The following is a 25,097-nucleotide window of genomic DNA, read 5'->3' on the forward strand; positions in this document are numbered from 1 at the left end:
TACTATCAATCCCATCCAGAAGGTGTAATAAGAATATTAGCAAAGACCTCCAATTAGAATTGTAGTATAGATCTGATATAGTGATGTCTCTTACCTCATGTGCAGCGCATTGTAGCATAAGTATCCATGGTTATGACCATTTATTTAGTGACAGTTACTTAGTTGCCCGTGGTCGCAACCATGGATACCTAAGCTGCAATGCCCTGCACATGAGGTAAGAGGCATAGCTATAGCAGATCCATACTACATTTCTAATTTGAGGCATATGCGAATATTATACCTACTGGGGATAGGAATAACACATTAAAAGAAAAGAAGTACATTACCTCCTTGAGATTAACAGGTTCATTAAAAATATTGGCAGAATCTTTTTCCTGTAACAAATCTAGGGTGGTCCGGAGGAATACATTGAACGGAGTCAACTGCAATTCCATAGCTGCTTGGTGTAACTTTACCTGAATTATAAAGCAAAAAACAGAGCATAACAACTGGGAAAAAGAGATAAACAGGTCTCTAATTCAACACATTACCATGTAGTACTGATCCCGAGGAAGTCAAAACCACCGCCATGGCAAAGATGACAATTTTCCTCACATTTTCGGGGTAGGGGAGTAAATCCTTTAGGAGACCAGATACAGTCAGTGATATGATAATGTAAACTGAATGACCACCCATCTTCAGCAGTCTAGTAGATAACAACAAGAACAAGGCTCTCATAGACTTGTATTGCGTTGTGACCTACGGCCCACTCCATGAAACACTGGAGCTGCTGGCAGGTTACAAATGGCTATAGAATTACCGGAGTGGAGGGGATATGAAGACGAGGGGGTGTACAATACAGGGGATGCATATTTAAAGTACCACTCCAGGGGTGAAAAAGTAGAAACGCTGAAGTGGTGCTTTAATATATTGATACACAGCTATTTGAAAGACCATACAGCTAAAAGAAATTTGTCATGTCAAAAACCACTATCTGACTGGGGTCACCCTAGCGTATGGCATATATGGATGCTATATACTAATGACACTCTGCTGCGAGCGTGAGCCGAGTGTCATTATACTGTGATCAGATCCTCTCGCATGTGATAATCGGATTACAGGTGAGGAGAAGGAGAAGGATTAATTTTTCCATTTTCTACATGATGGAGGTCATCTGAGTGCAGTCCGATGTGTCACACGCACCCATAGACTTGTATGGATCAGAGACTTGCTGCCAATAGCACCATGCAGAATTTTTTTTGCTCATGCTGAATCAGCATAAGAAAAAAAAAAAAAAAGGCAGATCCACTCTGTCTCATTGACAAACACTGGCCTGAGCGCAATGCGTGACTTTCTCACATTGCACTCTCCTGATTTAAATGCTAATGTAAGTGAACCCCTAACACGCGTACATGTTGTTACTCTGCAGGTTAATATCATCATAAATGAACTTTCTTCCTCCCAGCAGCCTTTCAGTCACCGCTCAGTACATAATGATCAGCAGCTGGAACCACGCCCCGGCCCTGACTGACAGCCGGATCTCTACTGATGCACTATGGAGCTGAATGTCAGTCAATGCCAGTGTGTGGTTACAGCCGCTGATCATTGTGTACTGAGCAGTGACCGAAAGGCTGCCGGGAGGAACAAGGTACTTTCCCTCCTAATAACCTAGCAGCGTATCAACCGTACAGCTTTAACAAACTGATCTGCTAATTAACCCCATATCTACAGGTTAATGGTGTTTTCTTTGACATGACAAGTTCCCTTTAATTATAAAAATAAGGGGATAAAAAGAAATGACATACAAAATATGCAAGACAGATTTTTATGGGACTCCAATGCCATAAAAAAAAAAAAAAAAATTAAAATTAGCTATGACTTCCCATACGGTGAGTAGTGTATGAGCACCCCCAAGGCACAGGTTTCATTACAATCAGCACTTGGACTCGCTAATCTGAAATATCTGCTTATCGCCAAGGTATCATTCATTGGCTAAGTACCATGAAGATGCTCAAGATCTCAGCTCACTGATCACTTCATTTCTTACAGTAATGTCACTCACTTGTTCTCTTTTTAGCTTCTCCCGCTTGCGAATTAGTTCTGTAAGCAGTCTGGCTCTCTCAAGGTCGTGCCGCAGCTTTTGCCAGTACTTGATTGCCTCCTTGACTGATGAAGACTGAGGGTTTCTTTCTTTCTGCAGGTTAATATACATGCAGGGCAAACATTTCAGAAATGGGAATGTGCTACTATGGCAGGTGGGGCCTACAGAGGTCCCCTGCCGCCACCATCCTGGTATTCCTAGAAGAGTTAAGCAGGCTTTACACGCTATGATATTTCTAGCAATTGCTAGCGATATCGTATGCAAAAGCACCCGCCCCCGTCGTGCATGCGATATCGTGTTTTCGCTGCCACAGTGAACATTATCGCTACGGCAGCGTCACACGCACTTACCTGTTCGGCGCTGTGACTGCCGAACAATCCCTCCTTCAAGGGGGAGGTGCGTTCGGCGTCACTAAGCGGCCGGCCAATCAAAGCAGAGGGGCGGAGATGAGCGGGACGAACATCCCGCCCACCTCTTTCCTTCCTCATTGCGGGTGGGACGCAGGTAAAGTGAGGCTCCTCGCTCCTGCGGTGTCATACACAGCGATGTGTGCTGCCGCAGGAACGAGGATCATCATCTATAAACAACCATTAACAAGTTTTGGTTTTAGGACGACCTCTCCATGGTGAACGATTTTCACCACTTTGGAGGACGTTTAAGGTCGCTGGTAAGTGTCACACGCTGCGATATCGTTAATGACGACCCCGACGATAAAACATTAACGATATCTTAGCGTGTAAAGCCCCTTTTAGTCTTCATTTTACTATATGCTTATACCTTTTCTACCATGAAATGCAAGAAAATGTGTTAACATCTTCTGCACTATAAAAATTTAACAATAAAAACTATAAAATTCTTGTCGTGCAAAAAAGAAAAAAAAAAAAAAAACAAGCCCTGATAAAGGTCCATCATCGGACAAATAATGTTATGGGTCAAGGACAAAGTTTTTCTTCTTCTATTTTTACTTCATTTGGGGTTTTGCGTTTTACAAAATTTTGATGTCTCTGCAATCATACGGACCCATAGACGGAGCTTTTTAGATGATCTTTACCATGCACTTAATATGGTAACAATGACACACAAACAAAAGTGTAGATTTTTTTCTCACCAATTCATATGAAATTTATTCAAATCTACAATACATCCAGAAAGAAAAAAAAAAGAAAAAACAAAAACTAGCTCAGCTTGTCAACAGAGAAATAAAAATTTGTTAGGGCTCTATGAACAAGGCAAAGAAAAAATAAATGTGTAAAAACAAAACTCGAAGGGAATGGGTTAAAACAAAAAATATTGATTAGAAATTCTGATAAGAGAATGCAAGCCTTTTTGTACTGCTTTATAAACAGGTTGGAGTGTAATTGTCAACCACAGTGTGCTACGCTTTTGTACCGTTTCGTTACTGCTGATCTGAGCTGGCAAAGGAGTGCACTGTCATTGTGCACATTGCACAGCGACTAGCCCAGCCCCTGAAATGCGAGCCACTGATGAGGGAAGGATAGACTATGGTACTAAACAGATAAGGATTTAGGATGAAAACTACTTTGGACCACCCTTCTAATCTATTATGGATCAGGGATTTCTATGTTTTTTGTTCACCACCTTCTTAAAGCCATAACTTTATTTTTCCATTTACATATTGGCAAGTTTGTCTTCCAGTACTATCCTTATGCTGACGACGCACAACTATACACCTCATCCCCTGAGCTCACCCCCGCAGTTCTACAGAACACCAGTGACTGTCTGTCTGCAGTTTCAAACATCACGTCTGCTCCTTATCTGCACGTTTGATAAACAGAACTTCTCCTCCCTCCGTCTACCAACCTCCCTAAACCTGACATCTCCCTCTGCTTGTGACACCATGATAACGCTTTTGCCACAGGCTTGCTGTCTGGATATTATGCTTGCTCTTTCCTTCACCTCCAATATACAATGTCTCGTCCGCTCTTGTCGCCTGCATCTGCAGAACTCTAGAATACACCCCTTTCTCACCATGGAAACAACAAACACCCTCACTGTGGCCCTGATCTACTCCCGCATTGATTACTGTAATTCTTTCTTAGGCTAGTTTCACACTTGCGTTGAACGGTATCCGTTGCATTGCGTTGTGTAACGGATGCAACGGATGTGTTGCATATAGTGGCACAACGGATGCTGCAAAACAACGCAATTAGTTTTGATTTTTTTTTTTTACAGTTTTACCAGCGGCAGACTATTGTGAACGATCAGCTGATCGCTCCCTGCAGCCGGCCGCCGGGTGATCAGCTGATCGCTCCCTGCAGCCGGCCGCCGGGTGATCAGCTGATCGCTCCCTGCAGCCGGCCGCCGGGTGATCAGCTGATCGCTCCCTGCAGCCGGCCGCCGGGTGATCAGCTGATCGCTCCCTGCAGCCGGCCGCCGGGTGATCAGCTGATCGCTCCCTGCAGCCGGCCGCCGGGTGATCAGCTGATCGCTCCCTGCAGCCGGCCGCCGGGTGATCAGCTGATCGCTCCCTGCAGCCGGCCGCCGGGTGATCAGCTGATCGCTCCCTGCAGCCGGCCGCCGGGTGATCAGCTGATCGCTCCCTGCAGCCGGCCGCCGGGTGATCAGCTGAGCGCTGTGACTTGCCGGCGGCCGGGCATGCCGGCGGCCGGTCGCTCAGCTGAACGTTCGGCCACCGCGAGCCAAAATAAAGTTTGATTTAAAAAAAAAAAAAAAAGAAGAAGAGCATGCGCAGTGAAATCCAGAGGATTCCGCTGCTCAAAACATCGTTACATGCTGCGTTCCTCCCGCTGGGCGGAAGCAACGGAGCGTCGCCCAGCGGAAGCAACGCAGGTCCTTTTGGTACAATACATCATACGTCATACAAGTCTATGGGAAACAGCGGAATCCATTAACGGATTCCGCTGTTTTCCAAAAGGGCGGATTGTAACGGAAGGAAAACAACGCAAGTGTGAAAGTACCCTTAATTGGTCGCCCACTCACTAGACTTTCCCCTCTGCAGTCCATCCTTAATGCTGTAGCCAGAGTCACCTATTTGGCTAATCATTATTTGGATGCTTCCACTCTGTGCCAGTCATTGAACTGGCTGCCCAGACATTATAGAATCCAATTTAAATTGCTTGCTCTCACCCACAAAGCTCTTCACAACATGGCACCCTACTACATCTCCACCCTTATCTCTGCCTATCACCCTACCCCTTCTCTACGTTCCGCAAACGACTGTCAACTAACAGCCACACTAATCCAAACCTCCCACTCCCGGCTCCAAGACTTCTCCCGAGTTGCACCAATCCTCTGGAATGCTCTACCCAAGAAAACAAGATGATCCACAACTTGCACAGCTTCAGATGCTCCTTCAAAACACATTTTTAAGGTGGCCTATCACCCTCCCTAATCAAAGTCAATTCATATATTTCCTCTCCACTTTTTCTCAGAACATTAATTCTCCCTCAAACTACACTGTACACAAAGCACTACGAAGATTGGCTGTCTACTGGTTCATGCAGCCTTTAGCCATCTCATTTTTTGGAGATGGCTGGACCACCATTGTAAATAAGTACTTGAACCTTGTGTAACCCCCTCCTCACTCCATTATAGATTGCAAGCTCTTACGAGCAGGGTTGTCTTTATTTTTGCTTTAATTATTGTATCTTCTATAACTGTTACTTAGGTTTGTTTGTATAGGAATTGTATGGTCTATGAATTGTAAAGCGCTGTGGATTATTATTAATTATAATTATTATTATTAATATTATTATTATTATTATTATTAAAAATGTGAAAAACAGTCAAATGGGATGAAATGGTGAAACTACGCAATTACACCATTATTAGTTTGATTAAGGTGATACCAAGCATGCAGCTGCTGTTTATATTTAAGGGATGGAAAAAAAATCATCTGACAGTGTCGTTTAAATGGTTGACAGCCAAAATTTGGTGCCAGTCGCGGCTGTAAACAGACAGAAGGCGACTATGTAATATAGCTGGTATCTGTCATTTATTGAAGACGCTCAGCTCCTGAGCCCCATCCACACCTGAGGACCCGCTTCCCTGGACGTTTAGGCTGTGTGTGTGCACTAGAAAAAGGATTTTTCTCAAGAAATTTCTTGAGTCTGAAAGATTAGCGCACTTGCGGTCAAACAACGCACCAATAACGCACAGACAACCGCATGCGTTTTTTGCAGCAGGTTCGTCCCTGTGGTTTTTTACCATTATCTATGGCAAAAAACGCAGGTACCTGCAGAAACAAAAGTGAGATGCTCATTCTTTTACTCAAGAAATTCTGCAGAAAAAATGTTGAGGAAAAAACGCAGTGTGCGCACAGCTATTTTTTTTCCATAGGTTACAACCATTTTTTCAAGAAATTTCTGCAGCAAAAACGCAAAAAACAAGGCCTAATACAAAATCCTTTTGCGGGATAGGGTTAATATGGTTGTGGCTCAGGGAACAGACACCTAGAAATCCTAGGTCAGGCTTAATATAGAGCAGACTCACTACTGACAACAATCTTCTGGAGTTCGGGATCTCACCTGTCCGCCTCCTCTTTGGGACTGCGAATAAGAGTGAAGTCGTCGGATAAGAGGTGCTCCATTCCTGGACTGGCGTTTCAGCAGCCAATAGCTATGGAGATGTTGTAGGAACTGAGTCTTTTTCTGCAAACATACTCCATTAGATATCTTAATTAACCTTAAAAAAAAAAAAAAAAAAAACACAACTTATATTGTAACCAGCAAAAAATTTATATATACTGTATACACGGCCAAAATAATTGTTAATATTCCTAATAGTTTCTGCCAAAACTCCAAGGCTCCTAAGAGGTCTCCACCCCTGCATGTAAACACTGTAGAAGACTATGCTGATAACTGTGGGGCAGATAAACCAGGGAACTGACACATTCTGGGTCCCATGGTTGGCACAAGGAGAACCTCAATACACTGCATTTCATTGGAGAGGTTTTATTACATTTATTTTGTTTTTATGCAGCAAAAATAAATAAGTAAAACACCCAGGTGAAGAGATCTTTGATGAACTCACCCGTGTGTATTGTGTGTGTCCCAAGTGCATGTTTATGAGCCATATAAAGAGCTGCATGTCTGCAAGGCTTAAGCAGCAGGTAATCAATATGTGACATGCCAGGAATGGTGCTCTTGTGAGAATCTCGGACTGTAATTCAAGCATTTCTGAGAGTGGGATCTCCTCGCTGAGCACAGTCATCACTGGAAGTTACAAGATCAGAAATGCTTGGATTAAGAATAGGAGGGTCTTCTCCAACACAGACCTTCATGATTTAGTTATGGAGTTTTTTATTTAAAGAATAAAGTCAAACAATGAACATGAGACACAAAGAGCGATGCTCTGTATAGCCTAAAGTGCTACAGCAAGCTAACTGGAAAACCAGCAAGACAATAACAGACCATCCATAGAGACGGTCGGGCATATGCCAAGACAATAACAGACCATCCATAGAGACGGTCGGGCATATGCCAAGACAATAACAGACCATCCATAGAGACGGTCGGGCATATGCCAAGACAATAACAGACCATCCATAGAGACGGTCGGGCATATGCCAAGACAATAACAGACCATCCATAGAGACGGTCGGGCATATGCCAAGACAATAACAGACCATCCATAGAGACGGTCGGGCATATGCCAAGACAATAACAGACCATCCATAGAGACGGTCGGGCATATGCCAAGACAATAACAGACCATCCATAGAGACGGTCGGGCATATGCCAAGACAATAACAGACCATCCATAGAGACGGTCGGGCATATGCCAATACAAGAAACGTCGTTATGCTGTCACAAACACCAGAGACAGGAAAGCGGCAAACTGGAGGGCTAGTGATTTTTTATTTTAAGTAGCTTTCACTAGTGATAAGCGAGCGTGCTCAGTATAAGGCTATGTGCGCACGTTGCGTACTGCTGTGACAAATATTCTGCAGCGATTTGGCAGTGCATGTGCGCTTCAAATTGCTGCAGAAACACTGCGTAATAGATGCAGTGTGTCTGCAGAATAGATGCCGATTTCATGCCCTATGGTTGCTGCCCCCACCATAGACAGAGTGGGAGCAGCATCCAAAGCACAGGCAATAAGTGACATGTTGCTTTTTTGAGCGCAGCGATTTGGATCAAAATTTCAGCATCCAAATTGCTGCGCTCTCAAACGAAACGTGCAGATGGATTATGCACAATCTTCATAGATTGTGCTGGGGACGCAGGACGCATGCATTTACATTGCAGTGCAATATGCAACGTAAACACATGAAATTACGCAACATGCGCACATAGCCTAACTTGTTACTCGATTGAGCATCGGTGTGCTTGGGTACTCTCTGAGCTTGACAGAGTACCACAGGTGCTCAGATGTGTCGTCTGTGAAACAAAGACCACAAAGCACAGGATTGCTTCACTGCATGATGTGTTTTTGGCACCACAGTGAGAGCCATTCATACTGGGGTCAAAACAACATTTTTGGCTGTAGTGTATCAAAAGAAAAAAAAAAAAACAAAAAAAAAAAAACCACTCCCTCCCTCCGGAAATGCTGTTTATGGTTGGCTGTATGTTGGCGGAGAGCCAAGCTGCCCAATTACTGACTTCCATTATACTCATTACTCGAGTTGAGCCCTTTCAGAGTGTCTGACCAGCTCGACTCAAGGACCGAGCACCAGAGCATTTCAGTGCTCGCCCATCTCTAGCCATCACAGCTAGCTTAAAGGGATTTTTTCAAAGAGGACAGTCCCTTTGAGGGCTCACTGTTTCAAGACCTGGCTATGATACTTTTGCTGTTTAGGCTGTGTGCACACGTTGCGTTTTTTACCGCGGAAACGCTGCGTTTAGAACCGCAGTGTTTCAGTGGCAAATTGCATGCATTCAGCTTTCCCAGCAAAGTGTATGAGAAAGCCGAAAAATCAGGCAACACGCTGCGTTTCTAAACGCAGCGTTTTGGATGCCAAAAATCGGTGCGGAAAGACAAGCAGCATGTCACTTCTTTTGTGTGTTGTAGCTGCGTTCTCTCCCCCATTGAAATCAATGATGCGGGTCAGACCGCAGCTACAACGCAGTGAGCTGCTTTTTTGTTGCGGTCCGCGGACTTTGTCGGCACACAGAACGCAGGCATTTACCTGGAAGTGAGGTCAAGAGGTTTCCTGTTGACATCACTTCCTGGCAAAGTTCAGGAAAACCCCCGGTGTCGCCAAAGTGCCCGCCCCGACCCCCCCCCCCCTCCCGAAAATCCAACATGGCCGCGCGCACAGCAGCGCACCGGCCGCCCTACTCCTCTGTTTCTGTCGCATGTGCAATAACACATGCGACAGAAAACTGCTCCCCAGGCCCTGCCAGGTCACCCCCTATTCCCCCCGGTAACTCCCGTACCTGTCACAGCGCTGATCCCCCGCGGCCCCCTCCTCCTTCACAGCAGACGCCGGCCGGTCACATGTGCCGAGCAGCTGACGGCTTCCTGTGTTCAGTGTGAGCTGCGCTGGCTGCTGCTGCTCGGCACTGTGCAGCTGTGACCCGGAGAGAGTGGGTGCAGATTCTTTGCACCCACTCTCCTCAAATGGCGGGTCTGCACTACTAGAGAATGGGGGACACGTTCCCTGAGCGTGCCCCCCATATTCTAGAAGGTCCAGAGGCGACGTGGGACGTCAAAAATGGATACTGCGGACCCAATTTTTTTTCTTTTCAATAAATTGGTGAAAGAGGATATGTTTTTGGGGAGTGTTTTTTCAAATAAATTTTTTTTTGGTTGTCAATTTTTTTGCTATTACTGTCAATTAGTTATGTCTGGTATCAAATAGACGCCGTGACATCACTAATTGCTGGGCTTGATGCCAGGTGACATTACACATCTGGTATCAACCCCATATATCACCCCGTTTGCCACCGCACCAGGGCGCGGGATGAGTTGGGGCGAAGCGCCAGGATTGGCGAATCTAATGGATGCGCCACTTCTGGGGCGGCTGTGGCCTGCTATTTTTAGGCTGGGAAGAGTCCAATAACCATGGCTCTTCCCATCCTGAGAATACCAGACCCCAGCTGTCAGCTTCACCCTGGCTGGTGATCTAATTTGGGGGGTGACCCCACGTGTTTTGTTTTTTTTTAATTAATTATAAGTTTTAAAAAAAAAAACAACAACTTGGGGAGCCCTCCAAATTGATCACCAGACAAGATGAATCTGTCAAATTATATTATTTTTTTTGGGCTAAATACAAGGCTAGGCACCCTTTAGTGCCACATAAAAGGCACTAAAGGGCGCCAGCTTAGAATATGCAGGGGGGTGGGACGTTATATATATGTTTGACATCCATTGACACATTTTAGGCTGTGTGCCCACAATCAGGGTTTGCAGCATTATGGGCGCAGAGTGTTTTCCCTGTGTCCATAACGCTGCGTTGTACAGTAGAAGCACAGTGGAAGGAATTTTAGAAATCCCGTGCCCACTGGGCTTCTCTTCTCCGCAGCATAAACTGACCTGTGGCGCAGCTTCCACAGCCTCAGCATGTCAATTTATGCTGCGGAGACAAGAGTGTTCTCTGCAGGTAGCATAGAGCTCCACAGCAGCCTGAACCCAAATCGTGGTCATGGGCAGCTGCGTTCTCCCGTGGACAACACTCACATCTCTGTAGGAAGGCTGGCACTGTGTACTGGATGTACTGTGGCACTGTCACTGGATCATGTGGTCAAAAACGCACCTGAAGAAAACGCATGCGTTTTTCGTGCGTTTTTCCCAAAACGCATTGTTTACAATTCTCCCCTCTGCCAGTGGGTGCGTTTTTTTCCGCGCTGAAAAAACGCAACGTGTGCACATAGCCTTAACCCTAGAACGCGCAACCATAGAAATCTACAATAGAAAACAAGTAATCTAGCAGGCCTGCGAGGCCCCAGGTATGCGTTCTTGGGTTAATAGGATAAAAAGAGAATTTTGTTACTTACCGTAAATTCTTTTTCTTATAGTTCAGTCATGGGAGACCCAGACCATGGGTGTATAGCTACTGCCCCCGGAGGACACACAAAGTTACTACACTTAAAACGTGTAGCTCCTCCCTCCTAGCATATACACCCCCTGCTAGCCAGTCGGCGGGGAAGGCACTTGAGTACACTTGTAGGTCTCGAAAATGGCCGACCTAAGCCAACGAATCAGGGTCGGCTTAGATGCCGAGAGACCGCTACGCTGACTAGAGTCAGCACCAGAGAGAGGTGCACCGCCTAATAACGGCGGTGCGAGACACATAGATCCGGAGCGCCCGCACCAGATCCAGGATATGCAACGCTTCCTCAAGCGATGAACAGGAGCCGGACAAAAGGAAGGCAGGAAAATTGCCCTGGATAAGGTGGAAGCAGTAACCACCTTAGGGAAAAAAGTCCGGAGTCGGACGAAGACCACCTTGTCTTAATGCAAAAGACCAAAAAAGGGGGTGACTCCGAGAGAGTGCAGCCAGAACTCTCTGGCGGGAAATTATAGCCACTAGAAAGACTACTTTCTGTGAAAGATGAAACAAAGAAACCTCCCCAAGAGGCGCAAAGGGGGGTTTCCGGGAACCGGGAGGACCGGATTAAGGTCCCAGGCTCCATAGGCCGCCGGAAAGGCGGAATGATGTGAGATGCGCCCTTAAAGGAGCGCACCGGAGCCAGCCGGACGATACGCCGCTGGCACATACTGACAGAGCCGAGACCTGTCCCTTAATGAGGGATAGTCCTAGCTGTAGACCGGACTGTGGAAGGGACAGGAGGGTCGGCAAGGCCAAAAAGGTCAAAGGACACTTTGGAGCTCGAGTCATAGCGGAGATGACTTCAGGAAGGATATCAGAAGTCGCCAAGATCCAGGACTCAAGAGCTACGCCGTCAATCTGAGAATCCAGAATTCTGACGGAAAAAACGGACCTTTTGAGAAAAGGTCTGAACGGTCCGGAAGATGCCATGGCAACCCAACGGACAGAAGGAGCAGGTCAGAGTACCAAGCCTGCCTGGGTCAGTCTGGAGTATGAGAATGACCCGACGGCCCCCTTTACTGATCTTGCGCAGGACTCTGGACAAGAGGTAGAGGGTGAAATACGTAAAGAGACGAAGCTGGGATCAAACATGAACCAGTGTGTCTACCGCAAAACCTGAGGATTGTGGACCACGGTTGGACAGCTGAAATAGTCTGCCTCGCAGTTTTCACATCTAGGATGTGGGCTGCGGATACGGTGGACTAGGAGTCCCTTGTCCACTGAAGAATGTTGAGCCGCCAAGATTGCCAGGCGGCTGAGTGTCCCGCCCTGGAAGCTGATGTAGGAAAACGCTGTCACGTTGTCCGACTGGACTCGAATGTGCCTAGCCGCCAACAGATGGTGAAGGCTTAGAGAGCTAGAAATACAGCTCTGATTTCCAGCACATTGATCCAGAGGGCTGATTCGGACAGAGTCCAAGCGCCCTGCGCTCCACGGTGGAGATATACTGCTCCCAAGGCGGATAGGCTAGCATCCTGGTGAGGTCAAAACGTAGCCAACGCTGGTGTGAAACTGCGATTGACTCCTGCAGATAGGCATCTCTGATGCCGGTGGCTGCTAGGGAATCTCCTTGGGTTCTTGATTGATCCGGTGAAAAACACACGGAACAAAACCGAGACTCCATGTGAAAACGCCACACCTGACTATGCTTGAAAAGCTAAAGATCCAGGTCGGAAGGCACCGCCCTCTTCGGGGACTAGGAATAGATTTTAGCAAAAATCTCAGAACCGTTCCCAGTCGGGAGCCGGTACAATTACTCCATTGGCCTGCAAGAAATGCCACGGCCTGTGAGAAGGCGGCGGCCTTGGAGCCGGGAGGAGTTGACAGAAAAAATCTGTTTGGCGGGTGGACAGGATTCCATCCTGTAGCCATGGGAGATATAATCCCGCCCTCACTGAACGGAGACGTGTTAGAACCCTACGTCGCCAAGTGGAGAGAGCCTGCCACCGACCAAGGAGGTTGTTGGCGTGGCTAGATAGCTCGGAGGAAGCTGACTCAGTGGCAGCATCTCCTGCGGTCTTCTGAAGACGCAGCTTCGAGCCATTTGGTTCTATGAACCTAGGCCGAGCTAGAGGACGATCAGATGGAGGAACGGAAACCACCGAAACCTCAACTGATTCCTGCCCTGGACAGGTTCCCTGGTTTAGGTTTGTGGCAAGGAAGAACACTCCCCGCCAAGAGCTTCCTTAATTTCATCCAGTTGGTTCCGAGGAAACTGGTCCCTCCGAAGCCACAGGAGCCTGCGGATAGCGAGGAAGGTAGCCAAGACCACCGCCGTGCGGTGTCCAGCATGGCAGACCTGGCAGAGGATGAAAAGACTGAAGTCTGGAAGTTCAGGCAACCGTTTTGGGCATAGAGTCCCTGTGAGGGAATGCATCTCCTCCAGAGAAGCAGAGAAGGTACAAAAAAAACCGCACTGCTGTAAAGCTGAGGAGAACGAAGCTCCTGCCGCCCCCATACCGACTTGGCCAAAAGGACAACCGGGCGGACCGCAAAACCTTAAGTGAGGAGCCATCAGCCACTGACATAACGGTCCGGGCTGAGCCACCTGAGGTGAATGAGCCCACCTCTTGACCACCATTGGTGGACAGGGGAAACACAGTCCTCAGAATCACGCTTCATGGGAAGCGATGTCAGAGCGGACCCTGGGCTGGTCACAGGGGCCTGAAAACTGGAGTGGTTAAGGAACACACGTTGTGTTCACCTAGATAAGGTAACTCCGGCGGATTGAGGTCCAGTACAAAATTAATGTACCGTGGGATCCTTATAGAGATGCCGTCAGCCACTGATACAACTATCCGGGCTGAAAGTCTAGACACCGGAGTGGCCACCCTTGGCGAATGAGTACACTCCATGACCACCTCTGATGGGAGGGGGAAGACCGGCAGCAGAACCCCGCTGTGGGGTCTGCAGGACAGGCTGTGGGCTTGGACGCAGCGGGCTGAAAACTGGAGTGGTTAAGGAACACACTCCTCGTCCTGTTAAAGGTATACTGATGCCTTTCTGCCAGCGGGGAATAGTCCCCTTATACAGGCGGATGGAGGTCCAGTACAAGTATAATGGACGCAATCCAATCATTCGCATCTGCGTCACCTACGGACGGATCAATGTACATAAGGTAGCGTCCGAGCCCCTGGTAGAGACATCCTCCTCGTCCAGTGAGTCAGCTTGTAATCGGAGCTGCGGGACGGGGAGGACAGGGGACCCTGCGTCTCCCTGTCAGGAGGACGGGGTCTGAGCCCAGAAGGAGAGTCCCTTGTGAGCTTCGCTGAGCGAGCTGAAGCAGAAAACGCCCTGAGAAGGGGGCTGCATGCTCAGCAGATGCTGGGACAGCCGACCCCTGGAAATAGGATTCCCCCAGGGGTCAGCCACCGAAACCGGAGCAGCTGGAGGGACCATTAATGAGCCTCCAAGCTGAGGGGCCACAGTGGTTATGAGCTCGGTACAGCCGTACGAGACTACCTGCAGTGGACAATAAAAACAGCCTGCAGCCTCGCTCTGTGAGACATGCTGCAGAGGTGGGGGCTCTGTCTAGAATGTCTAGAATACCCAAGACAGGGGTTCAGCCTGGGGAGACTCCAGGCTGAGGCACCACCACATAAGAACCATTACAGTGTGGGTCTGTGCCGGTTCAGGCAATATGAGCTTACATGCAGAACATGTAGTGTACAGCCCTGGAGCTTTGCTTTTAGTGTGAGACATGCTGCTGAGGAGGAGGTTCTATAATAAAGAATTAACTCCTTCAGAATGCCCTGAGAGTGTATAATAGTGCACAACCAGAGGTTGTGACTTATCAGGCCGCTATATGAGTGCCCTCCGGATTCCAAGCCTGGACCCCCAGCCAGATATTCACTCCCTCTGCACTGCAGAGCAGCCAGCGCCGACCAGTGTACTAAGAACGCTGAGAAAATGGCTCCAGAGTGGGGGGGGGGGGGGGGGGGGCGGGGGTTAACCCAGGAGCGGGAATCGGAGGGCTAAGGAGATGTACAGGGGAGGGAATCATCTCCTCAGATAGGAGTGTCCTCCCCTGTGCAGAGCGGCCGGCGGGCGGCGCTGCAGTGTCCCCCTGCATGACTGACATGCAGGGGAACGAAACGAAACTAGGCCGCGGCTGAAGCCGGGGCCTAGAGTTAAGCATGCGGCCGACAATCAGGCATCATCGGCGCGGTTCTCAGTAAAAACCGTGGAACCGGCCGGAAACACAGTAAAAAGCAGCATTACCAAAGTAAATCACTGTCCCCCCCCAATAAAAGTGCCCCACATTGCAGAAGGACCCTCTGAATAACGTCTCTATACTTAGCTTTACGACGCAGGGCCCAGTCCCTGGGTGGGGTGGGGGTTCAGTGCTCCGTCCAGCAGGGTCCTGCAAAAGGGCTGCGGATGGAGGTCGGTCTCCTGCCAGGCAGTGAGAACCGTGTTGGCTCTAACTTCAAGCCAGAGCCCCTAAGGGATGGTGAAGGAGCGCGGCATGAAGGGCTCCTGCCCTGAAGTCAACCTTAACAGCACCGCCGCCAGTGGGGTGAGAAGGGACATGCCGGGAGTCCAGTGGACCCGCTTTTCTTCCAAATCTTTAGAAAAAATGAAAAATCAAAAAAGGATGCATGTGTGTGTGTGATTCCTCCTGACACAAAGCATGAAACTGGCTAGGACTGGCTAGCAGGGTATATGCTAGGAGGGAGGAGCTACTCGTTTTAAGTGTAGTAACTTTGTGTGTCCTCCGGGGGCAGTAGCTATACACCCATGGTCTGGGTCTCCCATAGGAACGATAAAGAAAATAGAATTTCTGAGTATGGGGCTAAGCACTAACAGGCAAGTAGTGGCCAACTACCAGTCTGTGCTACCCGGCACAGATCTCTACCCAGCTCAAAGTGGTCACAGACTCCTGCCGGCGATTTCCCTGCTTCCGCATGTCATGTCGACATAGCAGCATCTTGTCCACCGATGTGTTGCAGTCCTGCTGATTGACACTTGGCTCCCCACAAATAACTACAAGGAGCCTGCTCTTAATCAAGATGTCTGCAGTGATGCCCCATCAACCGAGCAGAGGAGAAAGGAAGAAGCTGCTCTACTGTCGAGAGGCAAAGTGAAGCAGAGCAATTGCAAGCCGAACGGGCAGATCGTCCCTGTGCAGAATGAGCAGGTAATTAGCACCTACCTGCCTCTTATTTCTTGGCCCCTTCCTCGAGAACCCTTTTAGAGGGAAGATATCATCAGAGCATGATCTATGGTTTATAGTTTTTGTGTTACATGGATTTAAAAAAAAATAAATAATAATGTTACCAATGATTTTAGTTCATACCACCATTTTTGAGAGAAAAAAAATAAAATAATAATTTAATAATCTTGCAATTTTCACAATGGCCACTGGGACTTTTTTTAAAGTCATACTTCCTAACTAGAGTTGATTGAATCCGCCAAAATCCAGGACCAGCGGATCACTGCCGGATTGAAAAAAAAAAAAAAATATCCGGATCCGCTCCGGATTCCGGTGCCCATATAAGTCTATGGGGACCAGACTCCGGAAATTAAAACGTTTGTGGAGGGGACGGGGGCTAGGAGCGCATGCGGTATACTCACCCAGGCTGTGTCATGGCGGCAAGCTGCTTCTGGGTCACGCTTTTATCTTCCGGAGCCGACAATTCAGTATTCATTGTTTTCCCCGCCCACTGGCGTGTGTAATTGGTTGCAGTTAGATGCGCCCCCACCCTGAGTGGCAGCGTGTCAACTGACTGCAACCAATCATAGGCAGCAGGACGGCCGGTGGGCGGGGAAAGCAGTGCAAGTGTCTGCGGTCAGTATGGTGAATGTGCATGTACACACAAACACATGCACGCTCCTGTCAGAAGTGTGCGGCTGTGCCGGTGATGCGCTGTCACTCATACAAGTCTAACAATAAGGAATAACGTTTGGAACACCATTCTAAGTCTGAACTGGGTGCAAAAACCTAAAAAAACATCACTATGGGGAGATAAGGTATGCACACCAGTGACTATGTAAGGGGAATACATGAAATAGCAGAAACTGCTGTGTGAATACTGACTTGAAAAATCCAATAGCTATATGTAAGAGTGAAAATGTGAAGTTTTTTAACTGCATGAGAGGACACACACAAGCTAGGGACCCCAACGTAGAGAAATACTTTGGCGTAGTGTTGGGGCTCTATTGCATTGATCAATTCAGTAGCTAAATTTCTCTTGATTCATATGTTCATGGCAGTAATGCAGATTCCATTTTTCACATTTTCACTCTTACATATAGCTATTGGATTTTTCAAGTCAGTATTCACACAGCAGTTTCTGCTATTTCATGTATTCCCCTTACATAGTCACTGGTGTGCATACCTTATCTCCCCATACTCATACAAGTCTGACATGACATCAGCCGGCACAGCCTGTGCTATCACTAACCCTAGGTTAGTGATACTACAGGCGTCTATGAGATACCTGCATCACACTAACCTGTAAATGATAAACCCGTAAAACCTTTTTGATACGATGAACGAGCGCAAAAGCGTCGTTATCGTATCATCGCTGTAGCCTCCGACATTTCCATAATGCCGGTGCAGCGACAGGTGCGATGTTGTTCCCCGCTCCTGCGGCAGCACACATCACTGTGTGTGAAGCCGCAGGAGCGAGGAGCTTCACCTTACCTGCCGCCGGCTGCAATGAGAAGGACGGAGGTGGGCGGGATGTTTACATCCTGCTCATCTCCGCCCCTCCACTTCAATTGGCCGCTTGCCGTGTGACGTCGCTGTGACGCCGCACGACCCGCCCCCTTAGGAAGGAGGCAGGTCGCCGGCCAGAGGGACGTCGCACGGCAGGTATGTGCGTGTGAAACTGCCGTAGCGATAATAATCGCTACGGCAGCTTTCACTAGATAGTCCCGCCCCCGCGCACTTGCAATATCGCTGCAGCATCGGTAACACATTGTTACCGATGTCGCAGCGTGCAAAGCCCGCCTTAAGGCCAGGTCTCACTAAGCGACATCGCTAGCGACATCGCTGCTGAGGCACGGTTTTTGTGACGCAACAGTGATCTCACTAGCGATCTCGTTATGTGTGACATCCAGCAACAACCTGGCCCCTGCTGTGAGGTCGCCGGTCGTTGCTGAATGTCCTGGACCATTTTCTTCAAAAGGCGATGCCCTGCTGGGCAGGACGCATCGCTATGTTTGACACTGTGTGACAGGATCCCAATGACAGCAGAGATCGTTATACAGGTCGCTACTGCGACGTTGGTAAGATCTGACTGTGTGACATCTCACCAGCGACCTCCCAGTGACTTACCTGCAATCCTTATCCGGTCGCATCGTTTTCGGGATCGCTGGTATGTCGTGACAGGGGCTTTTAGGTATACTCAATCAAACAGTGTATGTTTGGGTCAGAAGTGGATTAATGCATAGTGCACAGAAATAACAGCATCCTGCATGTAGTTTATTGCATTTATGCAACAACATTGTAAAGAAATTCTCATTTTACTTAATATTTCCCATTGGGCACAGCTCACCTTCTATATTAAACATTTTATTATAAAACCCGCTTTGTAGAGGTGCTTGAAACAACATTTTATATTTAACCTTTGCATTTTGCCATTCCCTGTACCGGTAAGGGTCAGAGAAAATACATCGCTTGAGGCAATACCGTAACATACTACACAACGGTTTTCATTTAGTGGTAGTATTTTTTGACAAATGAGGGGGGATGCGATGGGCACTCGCCCCACCCCCAGTTATGCTTATCTATTTATAGGGCGTTTCACGTCCCTATTGACTGCACAGTCTCTTCTACCATTGGGTTATTTTGCAGGTGTTCTACAGACCATTTTCTATGTGGTCTGGTGCTCTTGACGAGGATAAGAAGTTTATACATGACGCATCTATCAGGGATAAGCAGGTTACCATACAAAGCACCCAACCATACAGTGCCTACAAGTAGTATTCAACCCCCTGCAGATTTAGCAGGTTTACACATTCGGAATTAACTTGGCATTGTGACATTTGGACTGTAGATCAGCCTGGAAGTGTGAAATGCACTGCAGCAAAAAAGAATGTTATTTCTTTTTTTTTTTTTTTTTTTTTTTAAATTGTGAAAAGTTTATTCAGAGGGTCATTTATTATTCAACCCCTCAAACCACCAGAATTATGTTTGGTTCCCCTAAAGTATAATGAAGTATTTCAGGCACAAAGAACAATGAGCTTCACATGTTTGGATTAATTATCTCTTTTTCCAGCCTTTTCTGACTAATTAAGACCCTCCCCAAACTTGTGAACAGCACTCATACTTGGTCAACATGGGAAAGACAAAGGAGCATTCCAAGGCCATCAGAGACAAGATCGTGGTGGATCACAAGGCTGGCAAGGGGTACAAAACCCTTTCCAAGGAGTTGGGCCTACCTGTCTCCACTGTTGGAGCATCATCCGGAAGTGGAAGGCTTATGGAACTACTGTTAGCCTTCCACGGCCTGGACAGCCTTTGAAAGTTTCCACCCGTGCCGAGGCCAGGCTTGTCCGAAGAGTCAAGGCTAACCCAATGACAACAAGGAAGGAGCTCCGGGAAGATCTCATGGCAGTGGGGACATTGGTTTCAGTCAATACCATAAGTAACGTACTCCACCACAATGGAATCCGTTCCAGACGAGCCCGTAAGGTACCTTTACTTTCAAAGCGTCATGTCAAGGCTCGTCTACAGTTTGCTCATGATCACTTGGAGGACTCTGAGACAGACTGGTTCAAGGTTCTCTGGTCTGATGAGACCAAGATCGAGATCTTTGGTGCCAACCACACACGTGACGTTTGGAGACTGGATGGCACTGCATACGACCCCAAGAATACCATCCCTACAGTCAAGCATGGTGGTGGCAGCATCATGCTGTGGGGCTGTTTCTCAGCCAAGGGGCCTGGCCATCTGGTCCGCATCCATGGGAAGATGGATAGCACGGCCTACCTGGAGATTTTGGCCAAGAACCTCCGCTCCTCCATCAAGGATCTTAAGATGGGTCGTCATTTCATCTTCCAACAAGACAATGACCCAAAGCACACAGCCAAGAAAACCAAGGCCTGGTTCAAGAGGGAAAAAATCAAGGTGTTGCAGTGGCCTAGTCAGTCTCCTGACCTTAACCCAATTGAAAACTTGTGGAAGGAGCTCAAGATTAAAGTCCACATGAGACACCCACAGAACCTAGATAACTTGGAGAAGATCTGCATGGAGGAGTGGGCCAAGATAACTCCAGAGACCTGTGCCGGCCTGATCAGGTCTTATAAAAGACGATTATTAGCTGTAATTGCAAACAAGGGTTATTCCACAAAATATTAAACCTAGGGGTTGAATAATAATTGACCCACACTTTTATGTTGAAAATTTATTAAAATTTAACTGAGCAACATAACTTGTTGGTTTGTAAGATTTATGCATCTGTTAATAAATCCTGCTCTTGTTTGAAGTTTGCAGGCTCTAACTTATTTGCATCTTATCAAACCTGCTAAATCTGCAGGGGGTTGAATACTACTTGTAGGCACTGTATCTACCTAAAATAAAGACTAGAACCACGACTTTATTGCAGGAATGGCCACAGTTTTATTTAAACCGTATATATGTATACCAAAACTCGTGGCTCAACATGCCACTCAATTGTTACTTAAACCTTATACATATATACCCGTATAATCATACACACCGATAGATCCGTCCAAGAGGCCAACCATCCTTCATAACCCCCCGGCCGTAACCTCCAAACCGGCCCAGAGGACCACCTCGGCCGTAACCACCCGGCCCAAAGGTGAGGGGTAACAACGTTCCATCGTTAATTACCCCTTCCCAGAACCTGCGGGACCTCCGCCCACAAGTTCCCATCCAATCCGAAGCCACTCCCCTTGAGCGACTTCGTACCAACCAACCGTCGGTACTCCCAACCTCTCAGACGGACCTATCACCCCGCCACAGACCGGCCAAGTGACCCCTTACTTGGCCCGGGCCCCCCACACCCCTAGTGCTTGCTCCAGGCCATCCCTCAAACCCAACATCCATAAATCCAGACCCACATCGGTCAAGTGAACCCCATCTCTCCTTAGATACTGCTCCGTGGACTCCTCCAATTCTCTATGCCGCACCACCAACCCACCATTCCTCGCCACAAACCTACCAATCGCCCGGTTCAGCTTGCTCCGAGCCCTATTAATCCGGTCCACCGACCTACCAAAACGCCACTGCGTCCGAGCTATAATGTCTGACCAAACGATAACTATGCCCGGGAACGCCCTCCACAAATGTAACAGGTCCAGCTTTATGTCCCTTTTTAATTCCCTTGCCGACCTTACTCCCAGATCGTTCCCACCCACGTGCAAAATTAACACATCAGGGTCACGATCCATACGGCTATAATAAGCCACCTCTGGGCGCACTCTACCCCAGGTCATGCCCCGAATTCCGAGCCACTTTACTCGGGCTTCCGACACCGACACTCCAAGCTGCCGACCGTCACGACGCACATCCGCTCGCAACGCTCCCCAATACACATAGGAGTGCCCGAGGATCCACACAAGGCATGGACCTACAAATACAAAACCACGAATAAAAACAGCAATAGAACAAGAAAATCACAACAAACCAGCATCAACACAAACCAGGAATCCCCCACCCCTGACCATCACCTGACTAAGTGAGGCCTAATGTACAAGCGAAACCTGGAAGACTCCCACCTCCCAATCCGCCGGATACAATCCTCACTCAAACCCCACCTGGCGGCCTCCGTCGCCGCCCCAATCCGGAAGGAGTGAGACCCGTACTCACGTGGCTCCTCCCCCACCCTTACTAAAGCCATCTTCAGCACCGCATTGAATTGGTACCGCGACAAAGCCAATCCATCCGCATGTCTAAGAAAAACGCCAGGGAAACCGCCGCGCACCTTTAAAAACTCTGACACTTGAACCACTGGGCACAACTGGTGCCCCGGTAAAGCAAACAACACTACTAAGCGCCCCCGGCCCCTCTGATCCGTCTTCGAAAATCAAAGGCGACATTCCACTCTATCCTCCCCCAGCATAACATCCTCCAACAGCAACCCACCCATCGCTTGCTTGGTCGGGCTGACCAATTCACCAATGCGAAAGGCCCCAAAAAACGCCAATACAAAAGCTACCGAAAACAACACCCGCTCATAAGGAGACGAACACAATTCCCCCAAACACCCCACTAACCGACCCAACAATGGCAATGACACCGGCCGCCTCATGTCACGCGACTGGGCCCCTTTTCGAAAACCCTTCATTGCCTGCCGCACCAGAAAATCCTTAGTCGCGTCCCGAACCCCTTGCATCTGAAACAAGAAGGCCAATGCCGCCAACTTGCAACCAATCACCGAAACGGACCGACCTGCCGAAAAATCCCCACTAATGAACACCAGGACCCCCAACACTCGGCCCTTGTAACCCGACTCCATAAAATCCCCTCTTTCCAACTCCGCCCATTCCTTCCACACCGCCTGATATCGGCACCAAGTAGCCTCAGACACCGATCTCCTAATCCCCTCAAATGCTACACCGATGCCAGGTCCCACAGCCATTCCGGACAAGGTTCTCCATCCGCGTCCGCTCCCGGCACCAGCTTCCTGAACCTGCAAAACTGAAATCGTGATAGCGCGTCAGCCACCTCATTTCGAATCCCTGGCACGTGCCGGGCCACCACACAAATGTTCAACTCCAAACACCTCAACACCAAGTGCCTCAAATACCCCACAACCGGCGGGGATTTTGCCGACAGCGCATTGATGGAATGCACCACCGCCATGTTGTCACAATGCATGCAAACCCTTCTTCCGGAAAAAACAGGGCCCCATAACTCCACTGCTACAATGATGGGAAACAATTCCAGCAGAGCCAAATTCCTCACCAGACCTGCTTCCACCCAAAGCCGTGGCCACTTTCCAACACACCAGTGCGTCTGAAAAATTGCCCCAAAACCGGTCGCTCCAGCCGCATCCGTGTACAACTCCAACTGGCTATTGGACAAAGCCTCGCTCATCCAAAGGGTCCGACCGTTGTACCGGTCCAAGAACCTCTCCCAAACCAACAAATCCCCTTTCATCACTTTGGTCACTCTGACAAAGTGATTTGGAGCTTTCACCCCCGCGGTTGCACTTGCCAGCCTCCTATTAAAGATCCGCCCCATTGGCATAATGCGACAAGCGAAATTCAATTTTCCAAGCACTGACTGCAAATCCCGCAACCGCACCTTCTTGGCCTGATACAAAACCCGCACCGACGCCTTCAAATCCAGAAGCTTCCCCTCCGGCAATCGGCATTCCATTGCCAGTGTATCAATTTCGATCCCTAAGAAACATAGGGCCGTCGCCGGCCCTTCTGTTTTTTCCTTTGCCAACGGGATACCTAGGCTCCGCGCGATCCGCTCTAACGTGAACAACAACAAGGAGCAGACCGAAGAGCCCGCCGGACCCACGCAAAAGAAGTCATCCAGATAGTGAATCACTGAATGGACTCCTGCCACCTCTTTGACTACCCATTCCACAAAAGTACTAAATGCCTCAAAATGAGCACACGAAATGGAACAGCCCATCGGCAGGCAGCGATCAACATAGTATTCACCATCCCACATACACCCTAAGAGATGAAGGCTCTCTGGATGCACCGGGAGTAAACGAAAAGCTGCTTCCACATCCGCCTTGGCCATCAGGGCCCCCCGCCCGGCAACCCTTACCAGCTCCAAAGCCTTATCAAAAGATACATAAGAAACTGCCGACAACTCTGGCGATATCCCATCATTCACCGACAATCCCGCCGGATAAGATAAATGATGAATGAGCCGAAATTTGTTCGGCTCCTTCTTAGGCACCACCCCAAGGGGGGAAATCCTTAAATTGGAGAATGGCGGGTCCTGGAATGGACCCGCCATCCTCCCCAATTCCACCTCCTTTTGCAGCTTTTCCTTCACCACCGCCGGATGTTCTTTTGCGGACCTCAAATTCCCCGGGCGAAACACCGGCGCCTCAGATTCAAACGGAATCCGAAAACCTTCCGTAAAACCACTTGCCAACAACTCCGCCGCCCTAACATCCGGATACCTATTTAAATAGGGAAGTATCGCCTCTACTCTCACTGGCGTCCTCCCTTTTTCCAGACCCCTCCCCCGCCTTTCCTTTTCCTTTTTTGAAGCACCTGGCCAAGGAGTGGGACCCTCCACATCCGGAACACTCGTCTTTAAACCGACACGAGGCCCCAAACTTACACTGTCCCTCGTTATACTGCCAACAAGCCCCCTTTTTCTGTCCAGCCGAGGACCCGCCGCTCGCACCCGGGCTCCCGGCACCCCCTCGAAAGGGCTGAGCCGGAGCCGTCATTAACCGCATCCACAAAGAAATATCCTTGTGGCCCCACTGGACACCCTGCCGCAGAGCCTTCCGTTGCCGGAACTGCTCATCATATCTTAGCCACCCTAAACCGCCATACACTCTATACGCCTCCCCTATCGCGTCCATATAACCAAATAGGGCGGAACAATGCTCCGGCTCCTTTTCCCCGATCACGCTGGCTAAGATCGCAAAGGCCTGTAGCCAGTTAGTGAACGTCCTCGGGATCAATCTATACCTTCGTTTTTCCTCATCCTCTTTCTCCTTTTTTGTATCACTGGGTTTCACCTTATCCAAATTAAACTTCTCCAAGGGAAGCAAGGAAAAAATTTCCACATACTCCCCCTTCCAAATCTTTTCCCTCACCTCCTTCTTCAAGTGAACCCCTAACTGCCCTTCAAAACACACGTAAATTTCACTCCGTGCCCTATCATCCAACCGCATAACCTCATCCTCCTTTTCTTTTTCCTTTTCCGCCTCCTTGCTCGCACCCACGTCAGCCGCCCCACTGGCCGCCGTTCCCGCACCTACCGCCGAGGCAGGGTCCCGCACCGTCACCCCGCTCACCGCCGCCTCAGTCTGCACCACCTCCGTGGGGCCCACCCACGCCCCCACCGGAGCCCCCGGCCCAGTCCGACTAACCCGCTCCGCCGACAACCCCTGCAACGCTCCCAAAAGTTGCCCC

At 48.7% G+C, this 25,097-nt stretch overlaps 1 protein-coding gene across 1 annotated transcript in view; it reads right to left on the reverse strand.

The window, feature by feature from the left end:
• Positions 1 to 25,097, reverse strand: part of BRPF3 (bromodomain and PHD finger containing 3) — an 84,555-nt gene that overhangs the window by 39,810 nt on the left and 19,648 nt on the right. The window contains exons 3-5 of the mRNA XM_075335813.1: positions 6,589 to 6,745; positions 2,042 to 2,173; positions 327 to 455 (exon numbers count right to left, since the gene is read on the reverse strand). Of these exons, the coding sequence (XP_075191928.1) occupies positions 327 to 455; positions 2,042 to 2,173; positions 6,589 to 6,745 (418 nt within the window). The remainder of the gene's footprint in view (positions 1 to 326; positions 456 to 2,041; positions 2,174 to 6,588; positions 6,746 to 25,097) is intronic.

The sequence above is a fragment of the Anomaloglossus baeobatrachus genome, chromosome 2 (assembly GCF_048569485.1).
Source record: "Anomaloglossus baeobatrachus isolate aAnoBae1 chromosome 2, aAnoBae1.hap1, whole genome shotgun sequence".
NCBI lineage: Eukaryota > Metazoa > Chordata > Amphibia > Anura > Aromobatidae > Anomaloglossus > Anomaloglossus baeobatrachus.